Genomic DNA, 20,101 nt, shown 5'->3' with positions numbered 1-20,101 from the left:
GAACAACTGCTCTTCCGTGTGCCATGTGGCTGGGCCCCAATGCTCACTTTTGAATGTATCTTTAACTGAGCAATATTTTAAAACTTATTGTGTTTTAAATGCAATCCCAACGGAAGCAGAGGAGTAGCTGTCCTGGCTTGAAGGAATCTCAGAGAGCTGTGAGAGATGGGGGTGGGGTATGGGGATGGGAGCAGGGGTCGGAAGAGTGGTAGCTGTCCCCCCACCCCCATCTATGTAGTGGTACAGGGTACACATGTAAGTCAAAATCCGTGTTTTTCACGTAGAATGTATGTCTGTACGCAAGTAGACTTAAGAGATCAACTCTATATTAAATAAACATGTCAGCTATGTCCCTATGGTCATTTATATAATTTGTTCTTTATTTGTGAATTGTATTTCCCGGAGGATAGGCACTCTGTCTTCCCACTGGTGTATGTACCTCATGGAGTATAGCCCAGTGCTGGTTACTCAACAGATACTAAGACCATTTGATGAGTGGACAGAGAAATAGACGAATCAATAGCTTGGATTTAATGATTTTTTTTTTTTTAAGCAGCAATAGAGGAGGCCTGCCTGGGAATAAAAGCTCCCAAGATTGTCAGTCCACAGCCCCAGTCGAGGGATCTTCCTCCAGGCACCCATGCAGAATCTTAGTCCCTACCTCAAGGCTCAACCCCGGCTTGTCTATACCTCGTTGGGGTCTCCTTGGTCAGCGTAGATGAGGAAGCCGGTGAACAGACTGTCGGTCCAGTAAGGGTCGTAGAAGAGTCCATTCTGCTCTGAGTAGAAGATCTGCAGCCAGACTTCATCACCCTCCTTGAGAGCTAGGATGGTGGAGCCCGACGCCACGTCGTGGTTGCCCGTGTTGGCATCAAAAGTCCGAATGCGGTACTGACCGTTGTGCACCAGGCCGATGGCCAGGTGTTTGTTGGCCAGCGTAATGTCATAGGTAAAGTAATAGATCCCTGGCACACTGCAGACGAACTTGCCACTGGACGCGTTGTAGTGGCCACCCTCGTTCATCAGAATCTTGTCAAACTTGATAGGCAGTCGCTCGCGTGGGTAGCTCTTGGTTACCGCCACGGAAAAGGCCGACTTGGCTCGGCTGCTGCCGCAGCTGCAGGGGCCTGGGAGGCCAGGCTCCCCTTTTTTGCCCTTAGGTCCCTTCTTGCCCGGTGTGCCATGTTTCCCGGGGGTACCACTGACCCCCTTGGGTCCTCGAGGGCCAGCTCTGCCAATGGCCCCAGCTTTGCCCTTTGGTCCTTGTTTTCCACGGTTGCCTGTCCTGCCAGGTGGACCTGGAACACAGAATAGTTGATTTAATCAGGGACATGTAAGAACCCAGAAGAGCCCTTGGGTGGAGAGAGGAGAAGGCTGTGGAGCACGTGGAAGGTGCTGGTAACACAGCCCCAGGCACTTCTTCTCTTGGTCTTTTCTGGAAAACCAGGGTTTTGATGTGTTTAGTAGCACTGGGAATCAGAGCAGAGGGACAATTCACTGGGCTGGGGATGCAGCTCGGTTGGTAGAGTGCTTGCTTAGTATGTGTGAACTCCTGGGTCCAATCCCCATCACAGTATAAAACTGGACATGGTGACAAACTGCAGCAATCCTAATGCAGTCCTAGTACTCTCTCTCTCTCTCTCTCTGTGTGTGTGTGTGCGCGCGTGTGTGTGTGTTTGGGGGCAGGGGTGTAGGGATCAGGAGTCCAAGATCATCTTGGCTTCATAGTGAGTTTGAGGCCAGCCTGGACTATGTGAGACTCTGTCTCAAGGAAAACAAAAGGAAGGAGGTAGATTCCCATGCTTCATGAAGACAGCTGTGATGCCCACTGAGGGGAAACAGCAGCAGGTGCCAGAAACTTCCAGGTGTCAAGGAAACACCAATGCTATTGATTCCTGTGTTCTTCGGTGCACAGGACAGTGCTGGGCACACACCGTCTCAATGTTAAACATCGGTTGGCAGATCCTGCAGACCATCCCTAAATGTTTGCTCAGGAACCACTTTGTGGTTTTTAATACTGAGTTTTCATAAAATACACAGTTTCCTACGAACAGCATCTTTGTGCCAATGATTGTATTGGAAACATTTATACTTATGATCCTTTAACAACAACAGTCTCATGTAGCCCTAGGGCTGGTGTGAACACGCTGCAAAGCCAAGGCTGGCTATAGCCTGCTGACCCCTTCCTTACCCCCGAATGCTGGGATCCTGGTGTAAACCACACACATGGGAGGGGGCTTGTGCTCTATCGTAACATAGCCATGCCTGGTCTGAATGGCAGGGTTGCATGCAAAGTCGTGCCAATTGCCCATCGAAGGCCTTGCTTCTGAGAGATGCTGGTACTCATGAACATCTGAGATTGGCAGACACAGGGCAACGATGTGGAGGATGGGGAGACATTGTAGGAATTTTATGCCTTGACAAGGCACTTTGTTTCTTTTAAGTATGTAGTATGTTGGCATTTCACTATGTGATGGTTAATCTTGGTTGTCAATTTGATTGGATAGGAATCAGCCAGGAGACGCGCCTCTGGGCAGGCCTGTGAGGGAAGGATTAACTGAATGAGGAAGAAGGTGTCCTAGAATGGACAGCACCTTCTGGCAGTGTCCCAGATACAAAGAGATCTATCTTTGGGAAAGACTGCTGCCACGGCCGCCATCAGATTGGGATTGCTGAGGTGACCCGCCTCGTGGACTGAGCAGCCGCTGAGTTCTCCGCCTTCCCACCATGCAGATGGTCATTTTGGACTATCTGACCCATCCTCTGTTTGCAACTGTTGCAGTCAACAAAGCTGGAAGAAGTTCGAGTTCCAAAGAGCGCTTTGATAATCAGACATAGCGATGCAGAACTTGAAGTTTGTCCTGCTGGTTTTCAGTCTCGCTTGGGCCCAGCGTTTCCTCACTAAGCCCCCTATCCTCCCTTTTGGAATGGTCATGTATATTCCGTGTGCCTTGCATATTGGAAGTCTGTGGGCTGCTTTTTTAAATTTTGATTTTACGGGGGTTACAAGGTTACAAGAGATGGCCTTGAGTCTCACAAGAGACTTTGGACTTTTAAACAGTTTTAAGACTGATAGACGATGGGGACTGTTGAAGTTGGACTGAATGCATTTTGTGTTAGGATACAGCTCCAAACCTGTGGGGGCCACAGAGTGGAATGTGGTGGTTTGAATGAGAATGGCCCCCATAGACTAAGGGGTTAGGAGGCGAGTCACTAGGGATGGGCTTTGAGGTTTCGAACGCTCACTCCCAGTCTCTCTCTCTCTCTCTCTCTCTCTCTCTCTCTCTCTCTCTCTCTCTCATAATGGACTAAGACTCTAAAACTGCCAGCAAGCCCCCACTTCAATGCTTTATTTTATTTTGTCTTTTGTTTTTGTTTTGTTTTTTGAGACAAGGTTTCTCTGTGTAGCCCTGGCTGTCCTGGAACTCACTCTGTAGACCAGACTGGCCTCGAACTCAGAAATCCGCCTGCCTCTGCTTAAAGGCGTGCGCCACCACTGCCCAGCCCAATGCTTTCTTTTTTAAGAGTTGCCTTGGTGTCTTAGTTAGGTTTCTATTGCTAGGACAACACCATAAGAAAAGTAATTTGGGGAGAAAGGATTTCGGTGCAATACTGTTAGGAAAGGGTAGGAACTTCTACCTCCTACTGGGTGGTCTGCCTCCTTCTGTGTTACCACCTGAAAGGCTTCAGGAGAAACACTGACTCCTGGAAATCTTTCTAGAGATGGGTTTACAGTTTGTTGGTTGGGGGTGTGGCTAGACCTCATCCTGCTCCTGTTGCTAGGTGACCTGGAGTTGATTGGGTTACACACACCACACTGCTCCATTTCTACCTCTGCACACCGCCTTCTTTAGTTGTCACTTGACCTCTGGCAGGAGAGATAACTCAAAGAATCCCAGACCTGTTCCCCTCTTGTTCCTGATCAAGGAAAGCTGTTGACCCAGAGACCACCATCTCCCACGGGATCCACAGGTAAATAAATCCCCAGGAAGGCCCTGCTTGGCCAGAACATGCCACGGGGTCAAAGAATGTGGGATAGTGATATCTAGTGCCTACCACCCCGCAGGACCTCCTCGGGTTCAAGCATTTCCAATGCTGTCAGAGGTCTTCCCCTAGGAAGAGGTACATTTGGAGGAGTTGGCTTTGTGCGGTAGGAAAGACCATGGGTTTGGAGTCAGTCTAAGTTCAGTAAATCTAAGTTCAGTTAGGGTGAGTGTAGTGGCTATTCCTGGTTGTCAACTTGACTATATTTGGAATGAACTACAATCCAGAATTGGAAGGCTCACCAATGATCCTTATCTGAAGGCTGGGAGATAGAAGTTTCTGATCTGAATCTTGGTATGAAGATCTTGAGGCATAGTGATTCCAGAAGATTAAGACAGGGAGATCTCGGGATCCATCCCATAATTAGCCTCCAAACGATGACACCATTGCATACACTAGCAAGCGTTTGCTGAAAGGATCCTGATATAGCTGTCTCTTGTGAGACTAAGCCAGGGCAAACACATAAGTGGATGCTCACAGACAGCTATTGGATGGATCACAGGGCCCCCAATGGAGGAGCTAGAGAAAGTATCCAAGGAGCTAAAGAGATCTGCAACCCTGTAGGTGCAACAACATTATGAACTAACCAGTACCCCGGAGCTCTTGACTCTAGCTGCATATGTATCAAAAGATGGCCTAGTAGACCATCACTGGAAAGAGAGGCCCATTGGACACGCAAACTTTATATGCCCTAGTACAGGGGAACGCCAGGGCCAAAAAGTGGGAATGGGTGGGTAGGGGAGTGGGTGGGGGGTATGGGGAACTTTTGGGATAGCATTGGAAATGTAATTGAGGAAAATACATAATAAAAAAATATTAAAAAAAAAGATAGGGAGATCTCTGAGTTCAAGGTCATCTGGGATGAAAGGTGTGGTGGCACGCAACTTTAATCTGGGCTACACCTTCTACTGGAGACAATATAAGGACATTGGTCGCTCTCGCTCCTTCGCCCGCTTGCCGTGTGGGACTGAGTAACTGCTAGATCCTTGGACTTCCATTCACAGCTGCGACTGAACCATTGTGGGGAATTGGACTGCAGGCAGTATGTCATCAATAAATTCCTTTACTATAGAGAGACCATCCATAAGTCCTGTGACTCTAGAGGACCCTGACTAACACAGTGAGTAACATTGTAACCCTGACTTCAGGACCTTGGATGAGGAATTCTGATACACTATTGGTATCGCTGCTGCATATATGAGTTGCTGTGGTTAGGGGAGGTTAAGTCACTTGTTTAAAATTAATATCCCAGGTTGATCTTAGAGTTTACATTCTTGCAGCTATGACAAGCTTCTCTTAACCTTGCCACCTGGACTCCTACTCTTCTCATTTGAAACTTGGAATAATAAGGGCATTTTTTTTCCCCAAGATGGTATTGATAATTTGATGAACGACTTACTCTACATGCCTTGTCAGGGTTTAAATGCTATGTAAGTAAAAGATACCATGAGACTGAAAGGGTGGGATGTGTGCTTGACCTGCCCAAGGTTCCGGGTTCAATCCCGAGCAGTACCAACAGAAAACTGCTATAATTTCCCTACGTTTCAGATGTACATTTGAAGATGTTGATATCATACAGAGCAGGGGTGAAAGGGAAGGTCTAAGTGGAAGGAACCGAAAGACAGTATCTAGTCTGTTCCATGTCTACCTGATCCCTATGTAGATCAGGTAGACTCTGTGTGGGTCTCCGTGGGGCTGTCAAATACAATGACTAAGTGTTTCCACCACCCACTCAAAAACATCCAGGGCTGGCCCAGGATACAACCTTGGCAAATGATGGTCCCACATCTCACTGAAAAAAGGTTAAAAAACATGGGTATGGGTGAAGCTGTAAGGGTGGAGACCTGAACGCATTGATGGCTCTTTCAGAATATCCAGCTTTTAGGGGGATGAAACCAACACACAAGGAGAGGCAGAGCCTCAGCAAAAAGAATTATACCCCAGGGCCAAGCCATTTCTGAATCTCAGCTCTTTTTCTTCACAGTTTCATGAGTCAAGTAATCTCATTTGGGTCTGTTAATTGGGCTGATGTCAACTGCAAACCAAGTGCTTTGAATAACAGCTCACAGGCTAGCATCAACTCACCCTGTAGCGATTTAAAAACTCAGCAGATAGATGGTCTTCATCTGTTCTCTTCCAATTGGTTATTAAAAGGTACTGATGAGTGCTAGCTAGTTTTAGGAGCTCTAAAGCACCTTCCATGACAAATGCTGTTAACCCTGGGTGCGACAAGAGGGCAGGTACAGGTCTCTTACCTTCTTCTCCACTGTCCCCCCGGTCTCCGTCCTGGCCATCTTGGCCGTCTTTCCCAGGAAAACCCATTCTTCCCACCACTCCTGAGGACCCTGGTGCTCCTGGAGGGCCAGGTGGGCCTTGGGGACCAGGCAGGCTGCAAACTAGTTGAGGACCCCCCTTCTGGAAGTCCCTGCGAGCAAAGGCACCAAGCATTGGGTCAGCAGCACATGGAAGGGCACAGGCCAAGAGTACCCAGGAAATCATGGTTGTCACCTGTGGATGACATAAGAGCAGGTGAGAGCAGACATGGTGCTGACACACTACTGACTAAGGCATCAAGAGGGGAGGGGGAGGGCAGGGAGGAGGAGGAAGAGGGAGAGGAGGAGGGGGAAGGAGGAGGGGAGGAGGGGGAAGAGGAGGCATGGGCACAATTGCATTTTTGTCTACCTTTCCTCCATCACAGATATCCATCTAGACAAGTGGTTCTCAAGTGGTCACCACAACCTTTGGGAGTCACATGACTCTTTCACAGGGGTCACCTAAGACCATTGAAAAACACGGGCATTTGCATTATGATTCATAATAGTAGCAAAATTACAGTTATGAATTGTACAGTAGCAGTGAAAAGAATTTCACGGTTGAGGGTCACCACAACGTGAGGAATCGTATTAAAGGGTCGCAGCATTAGGAAGGCTGAGAACTGCTGATGTAGACAGTGAGTGCCCTTGCGTCTTAAGGGCATACTTGGATGGGTGAATCCTGTGCTCAGATATACTTTGCAGGGATCCTGAGGCAAGCCATTCACCAGTAGGCTCTCATTCATCCAAGTGGCCGATATGCAGGAGGAATTTGCAACCCCAGCCTCCACAGCACTAGTGCCTGACCTGTGGCTTCAGTGGACTATGCTATTGACAGTGACAAGGGCAGAAACACTTTACAGATTGTGAAGTATAGCTAAGCTGCTTCCTACAGGGACTTGGGGATGCAAGTGTGGGAGATGGGGATTCAGCGACTGAGGGTGGTGATCCCACACGAGGGTGCAGCCACACTGCTAGGTGGCCATGGTCAGAAGTCTCTAAATGCTTCTGGTGCCCAGGCTCACTCTCAGGACACAGGGCTGTCAATCGACGCTCCATCTCACAGTACAATGGCCTTATGGAATAGGCACATGGGGAGAAAAGAGGCTCGGAAAGTCGAGGTGATGGGTGTGGCTAAGTCACATAGCAGGCTGGGGTTTGACCCAAGCCACACAGCTCCAAAGATCGCCTCCTCCTGCTCTGGCCTGGACCATCCTTAAGGTTTGATCATCCATGTGAGGCACAGTGGGAGATCCTCTCCTCCCCACCTTCTCTGTGCAGATACACAAACTAGGGTTTAGAGCAGACGGCAGGCGCTTGCTTAAGGCAAGCAACAGACTATCTTGGGTGCTTGGTTATCCACAGCCTCTCTTCCTAGGAGGAAGCTAGAAGGGTGAGCAAACTTAGCAGCCATAACTTCTTGCTGTATGGATGGCTCTCAGTGGTCATTTGCTTTGTGACCTAAGGCTAGCCCCTTTTCCTCTCCGACTCCTAGTTTTCCTACCCAAACAGCAAAGGGCTGGAAGAGAGCAGTTGTTTTTGTTTTTGTTTTTTAATGAGTCTATATCGATCAGATTGGGAGAGGGCTTGTTAAAATGCAGACGCTTGAGTCCCAAACCCTGAATTTATGCGCGAGTAGCTCAGGGCCGGGCTGGCTAATTTGCATCCATAGGGGCTAGGGCTGATGGTTATCTGAGTCCCAGTTTGACCCACCCAGCTCTGGAGCTGAGCCTTTTCATCTTTAGCCTTTCTTCCCTATATGGATATGAAGAGTGGCTGGCTTCATGGCTCCTACACAGCCTTTGACCACATTATTAGCATCTAGGTAAGGGCTCATGGGTGGTGTGGAGCTGGAGGCAGGATGGGGACACTGCTCAAGCTTTGGAGCTCAGGGTTCCTCCTGAGTCCTTCACAGTCCTTCTCCACTCCTTTTGCTTCCCATCCTGCTGACAATTGCCCAGGCTTTTGAGCTTTCTTTGGCTGTTCCCCAGGGGACAAGCTGGCCCCTCCTCACTGAGTTTCTCAGGCTAGATTTGAGCTCCAGCCACTGACTGGTGGGTTTACAGAGGAACAAAGGGAAGCAAACATAGGTGACTGTCTTAGTCAGGGTTTCTATTCTTGCACAAACATCAGGACCAAGAAGCAAGTTGGGGAGGAAAGGGTTTATTTGGCTTACACTTCCATACTGCTGTTCATCACCAAGGAAGTCGGGACTGGAACTCAAACAGGTCAGAAAGCAGGAGCTGATGCAGAGGCCATGGAGGGATGTTCCTTACTGGCTTGCTTCCCCTGGCTTGCTCAGCCTGCTCTCTTATAGAACAAGACTACCAGCCCAGAGATGGCACCACCCACAAGGGGCCTTTCCCCCTTGATCACTAATTGAGAAAATGCCTTACAGTTGTATCTCATGGAGGCATTTCCTCAACTGATAACTCCAGCTGTGTCAAGTTGACACAAAACTAGCCAGTACAGTGACCATACTTTGTATTCCTTGTGTCAGGCTTTCTCAGCATAATGTATGTTAATATTGCATCAGTGGTGGATGCTCCTGGAAAACTGGCCCAGGCACCCCTCAGGCCCTTGCACCCTTTCCTCTTTCTGCCCAATGAGATGAGAGTTGTGGGAAATGGGTTGGTGCAATTTTTTTTTCCTGAGTTGGGGATTGAATCCTGGGTCTCATGCATGCTAAACAAGTGCTTTGCCATTGAACAACATTCCCTAGTCCAGTTAGGAGCTAAAGCACACCTGGGGGTCTTAAGAATGAAAGTTAATTTTCCAAGCAGTTTAGAAATGATCTGGAAGTTTGTGACCTATAAACATTCCATATTAGCAAGAGAGGAAGGAAGGGAGGGATGGAAGGAGGGAGGAAGGAGAGAGGTGGGGTGACTTTTACACGTAGATGTGAACCCAGAGAACAGCTAAAGTCACAGCAGGAAGACAGCTAATCTATCACAGAGTTCATGTCTATTCTACAAAGTACAGCCACAAGGCCCCTCTGAGGGAGAACACTTGCTCTCTCCAGCCTTGTCTTCTCTGGACAGAGAGGGGTCAGTGGCTCTCAGCAACAGCTGGCTGGAGCAGGCCCAAGAGCCTAAGGGGTGGGCTGCTCTGAGACACACAGAGAGATGTTTTAGTTTTATTTTTTCTCTGAAGCTGGAGCCTGAAGGTTCTTGCAGCCCCAGAGACATTCCTGCAGCTGGAGCCAGGAATAGCTTTGGAAAGAAAAGCAGGGGGACTCAATTTGCCTCCAGAGCTAAAGGCAGAGAAAAGTCTTCTTGCTTCCCAGGCACCTCCAAGAAAAACAAGACTCCAAATAGCTCTGCTCCCCCTTGAATACCATGCTCACACCACCACGCACATGATGGCCCTGGAGAGAAGACTGGGCAAGGGGTAGGAGCAAGACCCCAGCCCGTCTAGATGGGGTAACTCTCTCACTGGCTTTTACATAAAGGTATAGCCAACTTGGGGAGGGTGTCAATGACAACGGAGGCAGAGACAAAGTGACATTATTAGGCACCCTGATGATCCAGGGTCTGCATGGAACTCTTCACCTGCGTTGTGTTATTGGAAGGCTACAGTAAACCAACGAAGGCAAAAGGAAGTGTTAAAGAAACTGAAGCTCTAAGAGGTGTAGTGATTTATCCACTGTCACAGCATCAGAGAGCAGGGTTCACCCACGGCCAGCCATACCTTGAGACCACGCTTACCCCACATTACCTATTTCTCTTCTGTGCCTTCCTCCCACATACCCAGAGAGGCAATTTGCTCATATCAGTAGCATGAGTAATATTTGAACTTGGCATTGGCTGCCCCTGATATACAAACGCTTTCCAGGCCGTCAGCATTGGTTAGATGCTTTCCTTCCAAACATCCCAGATTATAGACAAAACCTTGAAGTACAGGCCAAAGCTGCACATAACATTCTTTGAGATGTATTTTATTTTACAGTTTTATACACATGCGCCCCATATGACTTTGAAAATGTCAAGGTGATATTACTTTGGTAATCAGATACTTGAAAAAAAATCTCTTGTCCTCTGGGGTGTGGAGGTGCACATCTGTAATCACACGACTCAGGTGGACACAGAAGAATCAGGAGTTCAAAGCCATCCTCAGCTATATAGCAAGTTCAAGGTCAGCCTTGACTACAAGGGACCCAGTCTCAAAAACATACAATAAAGGAGGCTTGGGGGGGGGAGGTGGCTCAGTAGTTAAGAGCACTGGCTGCTCTTCTAGAGGATCTGGAATCAATTTCCAGAACCCACATGATAGCTCATAACTGTCTGTAGCTCCAGTTCCCGTGGGTCTGACACCCTCACACAGATATACCATGCAGGCAGAACAGCAATGCACATAAAATAAAATCACACACACACACACACAGACAGACAGACAGACAGAGAGAGAGAGAGAGAGAGAGAGAGAGAGAGAGAGAGAGAGAGAACAAAACAATAAAATGTTTCCTGCTTTAATAGACACAAGTCTCCAGGGCTCTGGCCCACCACAGACCCCTCTGGAGCGTTCATGATGTGGAACTCAGCAAGGATCCAAGCCAAGACTGGGTTCAGGTTTGCAAAGCCTAGCCCTATCCATGATTCATTCCTCACTTGCACTTTCAACAGCCTCCCTTCCTGTGCTTGCTGCAGACTCCCAACCTCTCCCACACGCCCCAGCCAGAGTTTAAGTCCATCCGCCAGCCACCTCATTCTTCAAGCTGGTCCAGTAGCTTCTGGCTGCAGGACATAAACACGGGATCTCCTAACAGGGCCCACATGGCCCTAAATGACCTGGCCTCAGCCTCACCCCAGCCTCTGCTCCTCTCTTCCTTTGCTTGTTGGAGAGCTACAGGGCCTCCATCATGCTGTGCCTCCAGGCTTAGCTCTCAACCTTCTTCCAAGCATTCCCCTCTTTCGGGCAGTTCCCCTTCCCCGGCTCATGCAACCACTTTTGTTTGTTTACTGTATCATCTCTCTCATGTCTAAGTCCCGTGAGCACACGACCTCAGCTGGCCACCTGTTTACAAACTTTCAAGCAGATATTTAAGAACTGGCTGCTTTGGGACTGGAGAGATGGCTCAGTGGTTGACAGTACCTTCTGCTCTTTCAAAGGACCTGGATCCAAGTCCCAGCATCTATATACGGCAGCTTACAACCATCTGTAACTGCAGGGTGTCTGACATCGTCATCTGGTATCAGAGGGTACCCATGAGTGCACGCACATGCACACGTGCACACACACACACACACACACACACACACACACAAGCAAATCTTAAAATAAAAGAAATAGCTGCTTTATAATTGCTTGAGACTCAGAACGTCTGTAGGGAAGAAAAAAGGGGGTCTAAACACTATAGGTCATAGAAACCCCTAATTCGAGAAACGTTTCTTTCTTCTGTCAGTTTTTCTTCAATGGCATAGACAGAGCAAATGCAGTTCCTTTGGATTGCTCAGTCTGCCCTTCTGTCCCTGTCTCTGGGGCTGTGCTTGCAGAATGCCACACATACAGCAAATGCCCCACACAGAGAGGTTTAATCGGTCAAATAAAAAGTTAACCATGACCTGCCCCCCCCCCCTTACCTTTTTAAAAATTGTCATCTAAGTTGTTCTTTCTGGGTATGGGTTGGGAAGAAAGGCTTCATCAAGTCTTCTTGCTAAAAGGAAGAAAAAAAAAAGATAGTTAAATCCCAGAAATGGAATCATGAGGTGTTAAACTTGGATGCATTCTGAAGTCTGGTTTTAATCTCTGCAGCCCCAGGCTTCCAGCCTTGCAGGAAAGTAGCTGCTGATTCGTGGATGCACATGCTCCAGGAAAGCTCTGGGACACCGTGGCTCCAGCTTGGAGGTCGCTGTAGGGGAAGAGCCTTCTCCCTCCGCCTTCACAGGACATAGCCTCCCACTCATTTTTGAGGGCTTTCTGTCAAAACTATGACATGAGAAGTGGCAGAGGTGGGGACCCTGGCCTTTTTTCTATTTCTCTGGAAAGTGTTCTGCAAGGACAAAGGGCAGGGATGCTGTCAGAACCTTGAGTGAAGCTGTGAGGTCCAGGTGCTAACCAATCTCCCCTTGAAGATCTAAACATCCCAAATCAACAGTTGTCATCCTCAGTGGTTAAAAGCCCTGGGAAAACCCGGACACAACACTTGTTTGCTTAACTATTTCATGGACACAATGCTATTTTTAACCCACATTGTCTGGGACAAGAATGAGCTTATGCCCCCCAAACACCTAGGCCAGAGGATGACACACTAAATACTGAAGTTGGCTACCTGCTCCCAAATTGTAATCTGCTCCCCAGAAGCCCTCTCAGCTTGTCTCCTCCTCCTTGAAGCCTCAGCTCTCCCTCTCAGCTGGCCTCCTCTTCCTTGAAGCCTCAGCTCTGGTCTCCTCTCCTTGGGGAACACTGCCCACAGTCTAAAAGTATCTGACTCATAATGATCTTGGGCTACCCTGTTCTGCCTTCCAACATGTTTGACCCAATTGTGGCGAGGTTTGATTCACCTCTGTCTCTTCCTGCTGGGAGATCTCGGGAGGTAGGGCCCTTGCCTGTCCCTCTCTGTAACCCTGGAGCTTAGCACCGCTGCACATATAGTACGTGTTCAGCACAACTTAAGTGACCTTGATTGCAATGGTCACTCCTGATCCATGAAGTACCAACAAGATGTCGATGATGGACAAAGTCACACATGGCTACTGAGAATGTAGAGAGCCGAATGCTAAAGAAGCAGTTCAGTTGAGCCTTCCAAGTCTCCACCTCAACCAGGAGACCCTGGAGTGATGCCTTGCCTGGCCGTATCCTCAGCAGAAGAGGACCTCCAGCTTGGATCCAACTGGGCAATTCTTGATGTGTGTGGACTTAAAGGGGACTTAAAGGGGTTAAAGAGAGCTTGCTTGCAGAGGAACGAAGACTATTGGAAAATCTGCTTTGATGGGAGAATGCTCTAATGGAAAACACCCTGCCTTTACCAATTCCAGGAAGCAAATTAGAAGCAGCCCTCCCCAGTGTCTCTCAGTGCTGAGGTGGCCTGCAGGAGAGGGGCTGGCTGCAGCTCCAAACAGAGCTCTCAGGACATCCATTTTGGGGGATCTCAAGTTTGTTGCCCACTTGGAAACTGCAGGGCCCAGAGGAAAGAGACGGGCGACTAAAAGGTGAATAAAGAGAGTTGAAAGGGACGAGGTCCTCTTTCTTTTTTAAAGTTTTTCTTCCTTTTTCTCCCTTCTCATTTTTGGCTCTCCCTAGAAACAGAGGTCCAAGGATAAATTATGACCTAATGAGCTAGGACCTGGTTGGGCTTGTCTCAGCAGGCACTTCTGAAGCAGAAGTCAGTCTTGGGATTGATATTGAAGGATTCTATCATCTGCTATTTATAGCTCAGGTTCTTCAAAGCCAACAAACATACCATTCAACATGGTGGGCAGTGCAGGTCAGCCCTCTAGTCCAGGCTGCTACGGGTCTTTGAGATTCCACTGAAGAACTGGCTACAGGGGTCAGGGAGGTGGAGTCAGGCTCCTGGTAATCGAAATGGGAGACCATCAAGCTCCTATGAACTTGTGGCTATCATGTCACGTGGAGGACCAAGGAAGACAGTGAAGAAGGATGCAGTGGCTAAGTGGGATGAGAAGAGAAGAGGTGTGAGATTGTTTGTTCTCCTATCTTTGTGTCTCTAGGGGGTCAACCTTGGCATGGCAGACCGGCTGTCATGGTTGGAGAGAATAATTGGGCAGCCCTGTCCAATAGGAAGAGGACACAAGTCATATGTCATTTAAAATTATCTTATGATCACATTAAAAAGTAAGAAGAAGCAGGTGAAATTATTTTCAATGTTATTTAGGTCAAGGTACCATCTCATCCGAACGTTCAGTCTTCAAAATAATGATTAGTGTGACATTTCACCATCTTTAAAAAGTATTTTTAAATGTATTTTTATTTTACACATATGGGCGTTTCACTTGCATGTGTGTCTGCACCACATGTATGTCGGGTGCCCCATGGAAACCAGAAGAGACTGATGGACACACTGGATCTGGAGTAGAGCAATGTGATCTGTTAGGTACGTGCTGGAAGTGAACCTGAGTCCCCTGGAAGAGCGCTCAGCACTCTTAACTGATGAGCCATCTCTCCAGTCCCACATTCTACAATATTTGATTAACACTAACTTTGGAGCCCCACACTTACAACTTAACTTTTAGTATTATTGACTAATGTACATTGATTGATTGATTGTGTTTGTCTCTCTCTCTCTCTCTCTCTCTCTCTGTGTGTGTTTGCACATACCAAAGTATATCACAGAGTACATGTGGAGGTTAGTAGACAACTCGCAAGGGGATGTAACCTCAGATCTACAGGCCTTGGCAGTAAAGCACTTTGCCCACCAAGCCATCTCCCCAGCCTCCAGCTGATGACTCTTGCTGAGATGGAATCCTCTCAGGGACAAAGTTGTTTTCTGTAGCTTTTCAGCCTCTACCCACCAGTTCTTACTCAGTGTAATCTTAAAGAAATATCAGTAGGTTTGATACTTCTTTAGAGTACGGCATGTCTGGGGAGTACCTGAGGATTTTCGTATGCATATGCACCATTGCATGCTGTGCTCATTGCATGCATATGCACCATTCATGCTGTGCCCATTGCATGCATATGCCCATTGTATGCATATGCACCATTGCATGCTGTGCCCATGGAGACCAGAAGAGCCACTGAAATGGTAGCTAAAGAGGGGTGCCATGTGGGTGCTGCCAACCTGAGTTCATTTCCCAGAACCCTCTTGGTAAGCTCTTGAACTTCTGACCTTTCAGCCTGGGTCTCCCAGGTGCAGAGATTACAGTATATGCCACCAGAATTGGCTTTACACTGTACTTTTAATTTCTGGGGTTTTTTTCCCTCTAATTTTAAGGTAATTTTTGTATTCAAAATGTCTAGGGCTGGAAAGATGACCCAGTGAGCGAAGCACTTCCTGTGCAGGTGTGAAGGCCTCAGTTCAAATCCCCAGACCCCACGTAAAGCTGGAAACTGGAGTGTGAGTCTATATGTAATTCCAGGGCTCCTAGGGTAAGGTGGGAACCAGAGACACAGGACTCCTTGGAAAATCACAAGACAGCTAGAAGCAAACATGGGACTGAGCCTCAAATAAGGTGGAAAGCAAGACCCAGCACCTAAAATTGTTCTGTGCTCTGTGCATGCACACTGCAGAATGGCTGTGTTCACACTCAGGCACATGCACAACCAGAGAGAAAGGGAGAGAGAAAGGAAGTATTTAGCTTTTCTGGGAGACCTGGCGTCCTGTGGGCCTTGTATTGCTCTTCACAGTCCAAGCGGCTGATAACGGCTTCCCTATTTTGCAGGAGACAAAACAAAGCCCAGAAAAGTGTAAAATAATTTTCGCATGCCAAGCATATTGGGGAAACTAGGCCTGCCAATGCTAGGCCCAGAGCTCGGGGGTCCTCCATCTTAGCCCCTCTGCTAGCAGGGAGGTCTCTAACAGGTTAGTGATGCTGGCATGACCTGGCATGTGTGCAGAGAAAGAAGCCAGAGGAGAAAAATCCAGGGGAGGATCATTGACTTTAGAAAGGGTTTGGCAGAGAATTGCTTCCAACACTGGACCTAGAATAGAAGAGGATTAACTGAGCAAGTCAGAGTTCCTCTCATGGAAGTCGATGCAGTTTGCAGGGCTCTGATTGGCAGGAAGAAGTTGGAGAAGTACAAGTATCTGTCTGCTACCTCCTAGTGAGCATGGGGGAGCCAGGAGCATCAGTGAGAGATTATGGGAAAGAGTGCATAGTCAGCAGGGCCAGGACGAGACAAGAAAGAATGCAGTTACTTCCTGGGCTGGAGAACAAATACTAGCAAATATAAGGAAGGACCTGAAATTGATCCCCAAAATCTACATTAAAAAAAAGGAAGTCAACCGGTAATACGTGCTTGTAATTTCATCCCTGGAGTAGCCGAGACAGGCAAATCTCAGGGACTCCCTGAAAAACCAGCCTAGCATATTTGGTGAGTTCCACGCCTGTGAGAAAGCCAGACTGGAAATGGGTGGCATTGGACAGCTCCTAAGGAATGACATCTGAGATTGTCCTCTTACCTCTACATCACTCAAGTATATGTGTCCTCCTTAGCACACACACACAAACACATACACACAGAAAACGTACACACAGACACAGATACATACATACATACACACACACAGAGGACACACGCACACAGAAAACACACATGCAGACACACACAGAGAAACATACATACACAGATACATCCATACACAGAGACATATAGACACACAGACACATATGTATCCACACACAGATACATCCACACAGAGAGAAACACATACATACATGTATTTACACAGAAAACACACACGACAGGAAACACATGCAGACACATGCATAAACACACATACACAGAAAACACACACATGCAGACACACAGAGATACATACATATACAGACACAGATATATCCATACACAGAGACATACAGATACACAGACACAGATACATCCACATACAGACACACACGCGCACACACACACACACACACACACACACACACACACATACACACACACAGAAATTTCTTGGGGGATCTTGCTGACTTCTTCATGGAGTCAAGTAGCTTCAAAGATGACTTTGAACTTGTGTAAAGAATTCTGATTCACCCTACTGGAACAAAAGTCATGATCTGGGAAGCTGTCACACGTTCGAGTGTGCTTTGCTAGTTAAATCAGGAAGGGGCAGAGGCGATGTCTGGAGAGAGAGCAAGCAGAGGGGTTGAGTTAGTTGGTGGTGGAGATCGGAGTAATGATTGTAACAACCAGATACCAAATAATCCTGTGTAGATGGGAGAGCCGAAGTAAAACAGTGGGAAGAGAGATTTTTAATAATGCTAAATGCCTTTGTCATTATTAACGCTGCTGGTCTGCTGTGGACAGTTTCTGGCAGATGGTCATTTACCGGAAGGAGCTCTGGAATGTTGCAGACCAGTTTTATGGTCACGGCAGAGGAGCACCACACTGAGATGTACGAAGGCCTTCATGTGTTACAGGAGGAACTGGCTGGGCTGGGACACCACCATCAGCCACTGTGATAGTTTGGCTGAGTGTTGAGGTTCCTGGAGTGGATCCGAGGGCAGTGGTGGTAGAAAATGTGAACTGTATAGAGATATGAATGAGGAAGGGCATTTGGGGTATGGCTCTGCAGGGAGAGAGCTTGGCCAGCATGGACAAAAAAACCTGGGTTTGCTCCCTGGAACTGAATAAATCTGATGTGGTGACACACACGGGGAATCCTACCACACCATTGGCAGTGGCAGGAGGAGCAGGAGTCAAAGGTAGCCCTCAGCTACATAGTGAGCTCAAGGTTGGATGAGCCATAGGAGACCCTGGCTCTGATGAAAATAAAGACAAGGCTTAGAGACAAGTAGTTTGATGAAGGAGGGGGAGAGGAGAGAATTGTGAAGAATTTGATGTAATTTTCTGTCATTTACTGTAGCTTTCTGAGCACAATCTGCACCACCCTTCTCCCCATTTTAATGTATTTAAAGAAAATGTCCAGAGATAAAAGAGATAATGAGCCCTATTGAGGTTAACTCTGTGAACCCAAGCATCCAATTTGGACACAAAGAGTTAAGCACCTTTGCTGCCTGTGCAGCCCAGAGCCTGTCCTTAAAGTGAGTTCCTCCTTTGAAGATAAATAAGTTGTCATGGAAACGAAAGCGCACAAGTTCAGGGCCTGAGGGCGTGGGACCAAATAGGTTCGCAGTAAAGCTCTTTTCTTTCTTAACCTGCGAGCCAGCAGTCAGAACCTGGCACATGGCATGCTCCTTAGAAATGTTTGAATCTGGGCTGTAATGCCCGAGGGAGGCAGAGGTGGAGAGGGGCCCATCCCGACGTCTATCCCGCGAGTTCTCTGCTACCTCATCTCGCGCCTGCAACATCCAAGGTTCCTCCAGGTCCGCCCCACTCTCTGTCCTGAGGGGCACGACACTCACCCTCTGTGCCCCGAGCCACGTCCAGGGCCATCCGACGTCGCTGCTCCGGTGGTGCTCAGTCCTGCTTGCAGCAGCCAGAGATGCCGGCCCCAGGCATAGTTTTCCCATCCCGTCATGGGCGGGAGTGCCTTCCTTCCCGGTCACGTGCGCTGGCTAGCAGCTGGCCTTCTTTTTTTCCTTCGGATTTTAGAAAGACTTCCAGCGATGGGGGCAACTTGGGTGTGTCGGTGAATTTATGTGTGTAGAAGCTGTCAGAGCATTTGAAGGTTTAGTACACGAGTCGTCGGTGTTCGCCAGTGTCTGCAGAGCCATCTGTGTGTACACGTGGGCATTAATCTCTTGGTGGATCCGAGGTTGTCTCAGGAGAGAGCATTTCCTTGTTCACTGAATGTTCGTGCACTGGAGAGTGATTATAAGGAATACATACATGTTTTGGAGTAGGAGTAGTAGGAAGAGGAGGAGGAGGAGGAGGAGGAGGAGTCGTGTGTGTGCGCGCACGTGTGCGTGTAGGTTATTCATCCAAACATACGTCAGACCCCAGTATGCATTTGCAGATTCATGGTGAAGACTGAGCTGAGTGTGTAACTGGGAGTATACTGGGTGTGTCTGATAGTGGTATCTGTGTGAGGTGACATTGATGAGTATTCAGTGGCTTCTTTTCTGTATACACACACACACACACACACTCACACACACACACACACAAGCAAATTTGTGGGGATTTTCTCTGGATGTCAATGTCCACACATATGGGAACATATATGTCCCTGCCCTCATCTCCCTCTCTCTCTCTCTGTGTCCTCTGCAGATGAGTTTCTGCTTTATCCCTCTGACTCTGAGGCCTACCTCAAGTCATGGGGGGGGGGAGAGAGAGAGAGAGAGAGAGAGAGAGAGAGAGAGAGAGAGAGAGAGAGAGAGAGAACCCACTGGGTGATCTCAGCCCCCAAGACATCAGAGGGATCTCAGTTAGATAACAAGCAGATACTAGAAGAAGAAACCCCAAAGGCCTGTTATTAGCGCCTCTCCCTTCCTTCCTCTGCTCCCTTCTTCTAGCTCCTAGTATTCCCCACTGGGCAGCAGGAGCACCTGGCTAACAGCTGTCACAAGATGCAGACTTTACAGTCAGAATTTTAATGCAGAAATGCCTCCAAAGTCCAATCCTGATTCCACTCCCCTAGACCCGTCAGTGGACTGCATAGACAGTATTTCACTTCCAGAGATGTCAGAAGAAAAAGAATGGTCTCACCTGCACCTGCCTTCTTTCCCTTAGCTGTGACACTCACCCATAAGACACTTTGGAAGTTATCAAGCTATGCAGTGATCAGTATTGATATTACATAATTTTATAATTTGTAGTGATCATAAATGTTATATTAATACCATCATATATATTAGCATTATATTGTATGATACAAAATAAGTAATGATAGAAAGAGATGTTAGTGGGCTCAATGTTTATTCAACAAATTAAAAGATTAACTTACATTTATTTATTTATGTTTATATGCATGTGTGTGGAGGTCAGTGGGTCTCAGACTGGCCATGCCTACAAGATAGATATGAGTCCAAGTGAACCAATTCACCCTCCCATGTGATCTTCATGAAAGGTACCAAGTCAGGCAGTGGTGGTGCATGCCTTTAATCCCAGCACTTGGGAGGCAGAGGCAGGAAGATTTCTGATTTGAGGCCAGCCTGGTCTGCAGAGTGAGTTCCAGGACAGCCAGGGCTACACAGAGAAACCCTGTCTCTAAAAACCAA

The 20,101-nt window shown here is 47.8% G+C and overlaps 1 protein-coding gene across 2 annotated transcripts; it reads right to left on the bottom strand.

The window, feature by feature from the left end:
• Nucleotides 1-458: 458 nt before the first annotated feature.
• Nucleotides 459-18,441, bottom strand: C1qtnf2 (C1q and TNF related 2). 2 transcript variants are annotated; one of them, XM_021178153.2, is made up of 4 exons: nt 18,344-18,441; nt 11,936-12,009; nt 6,300-6,552; nt 459-1,298 (listed from the first exon to the last, which is right to left on the bottom strand). In XM_021178153.2, the coding sequence occupies exons 2-4, from the start codon at nt 11,951-11,953 to the stop codon at nt 685-687; spliced, it is 885 nt and encodes a 294-aa protein (XP_021033812.1). In that variant the 5' UTR covers nt 11,954-12,009; nt 18,344-18,441; the 3' UTR covers nt 459-684. The 2 variants fall into 2 exon arrangements, with proteins under 2 accessions (XP_021033812.1, XP_029339733.1); XM_029483873.1 differs by lacking the exon at nt 18,344-18,441 and adding an exon at nt 6,727-6,818 and having other exon boundaries at nt 11,936-11,990.
• Between the last annotated feature and the right edge of the window lie 1,660 nt (nt 18,442-20,101).

Source organism: Mus caroli, chromosome 11 (genome assembly GCF_900094665.2).
Source record: "Mus caroli chromosome 11, CAROLI_EIJ_v1.1, whole genome shotgun sequence".
NCBI classification, from domain to species: domain Eukaryota; kingdom Metazoa; phylum Chordata; class Mammalia; order Rodentia; family Muridae; genus Mus; species Mus caroli.
This window is presented reverse-complemented; position numbering and strand designations above follow the sequence as displayed.

Excerpts from the sequence above, each read along its gene's own strand:
- C1qtnf2 (XM_029483873.1), bottom strand. The coding sequence starts at position 6,750 with ATGGATATCTGTGATGGAGGAAAG. Across the intron at positions 6,553-6,726 it reads ATATCTGTGATGGAGGAAAG|GTGACAACCATGATTTCCTG; the intron begins GTAGACAAAAAT and ends TGTCATCCACAG. Across the intron at positions 1,299-6,299 it reads GGGGGACAGTGGAGAAGAAG|GTCCACCTGGCAGGACAGGC; the intron begins GTAAGAGACCTG and ends TCTGTGTTCCAG.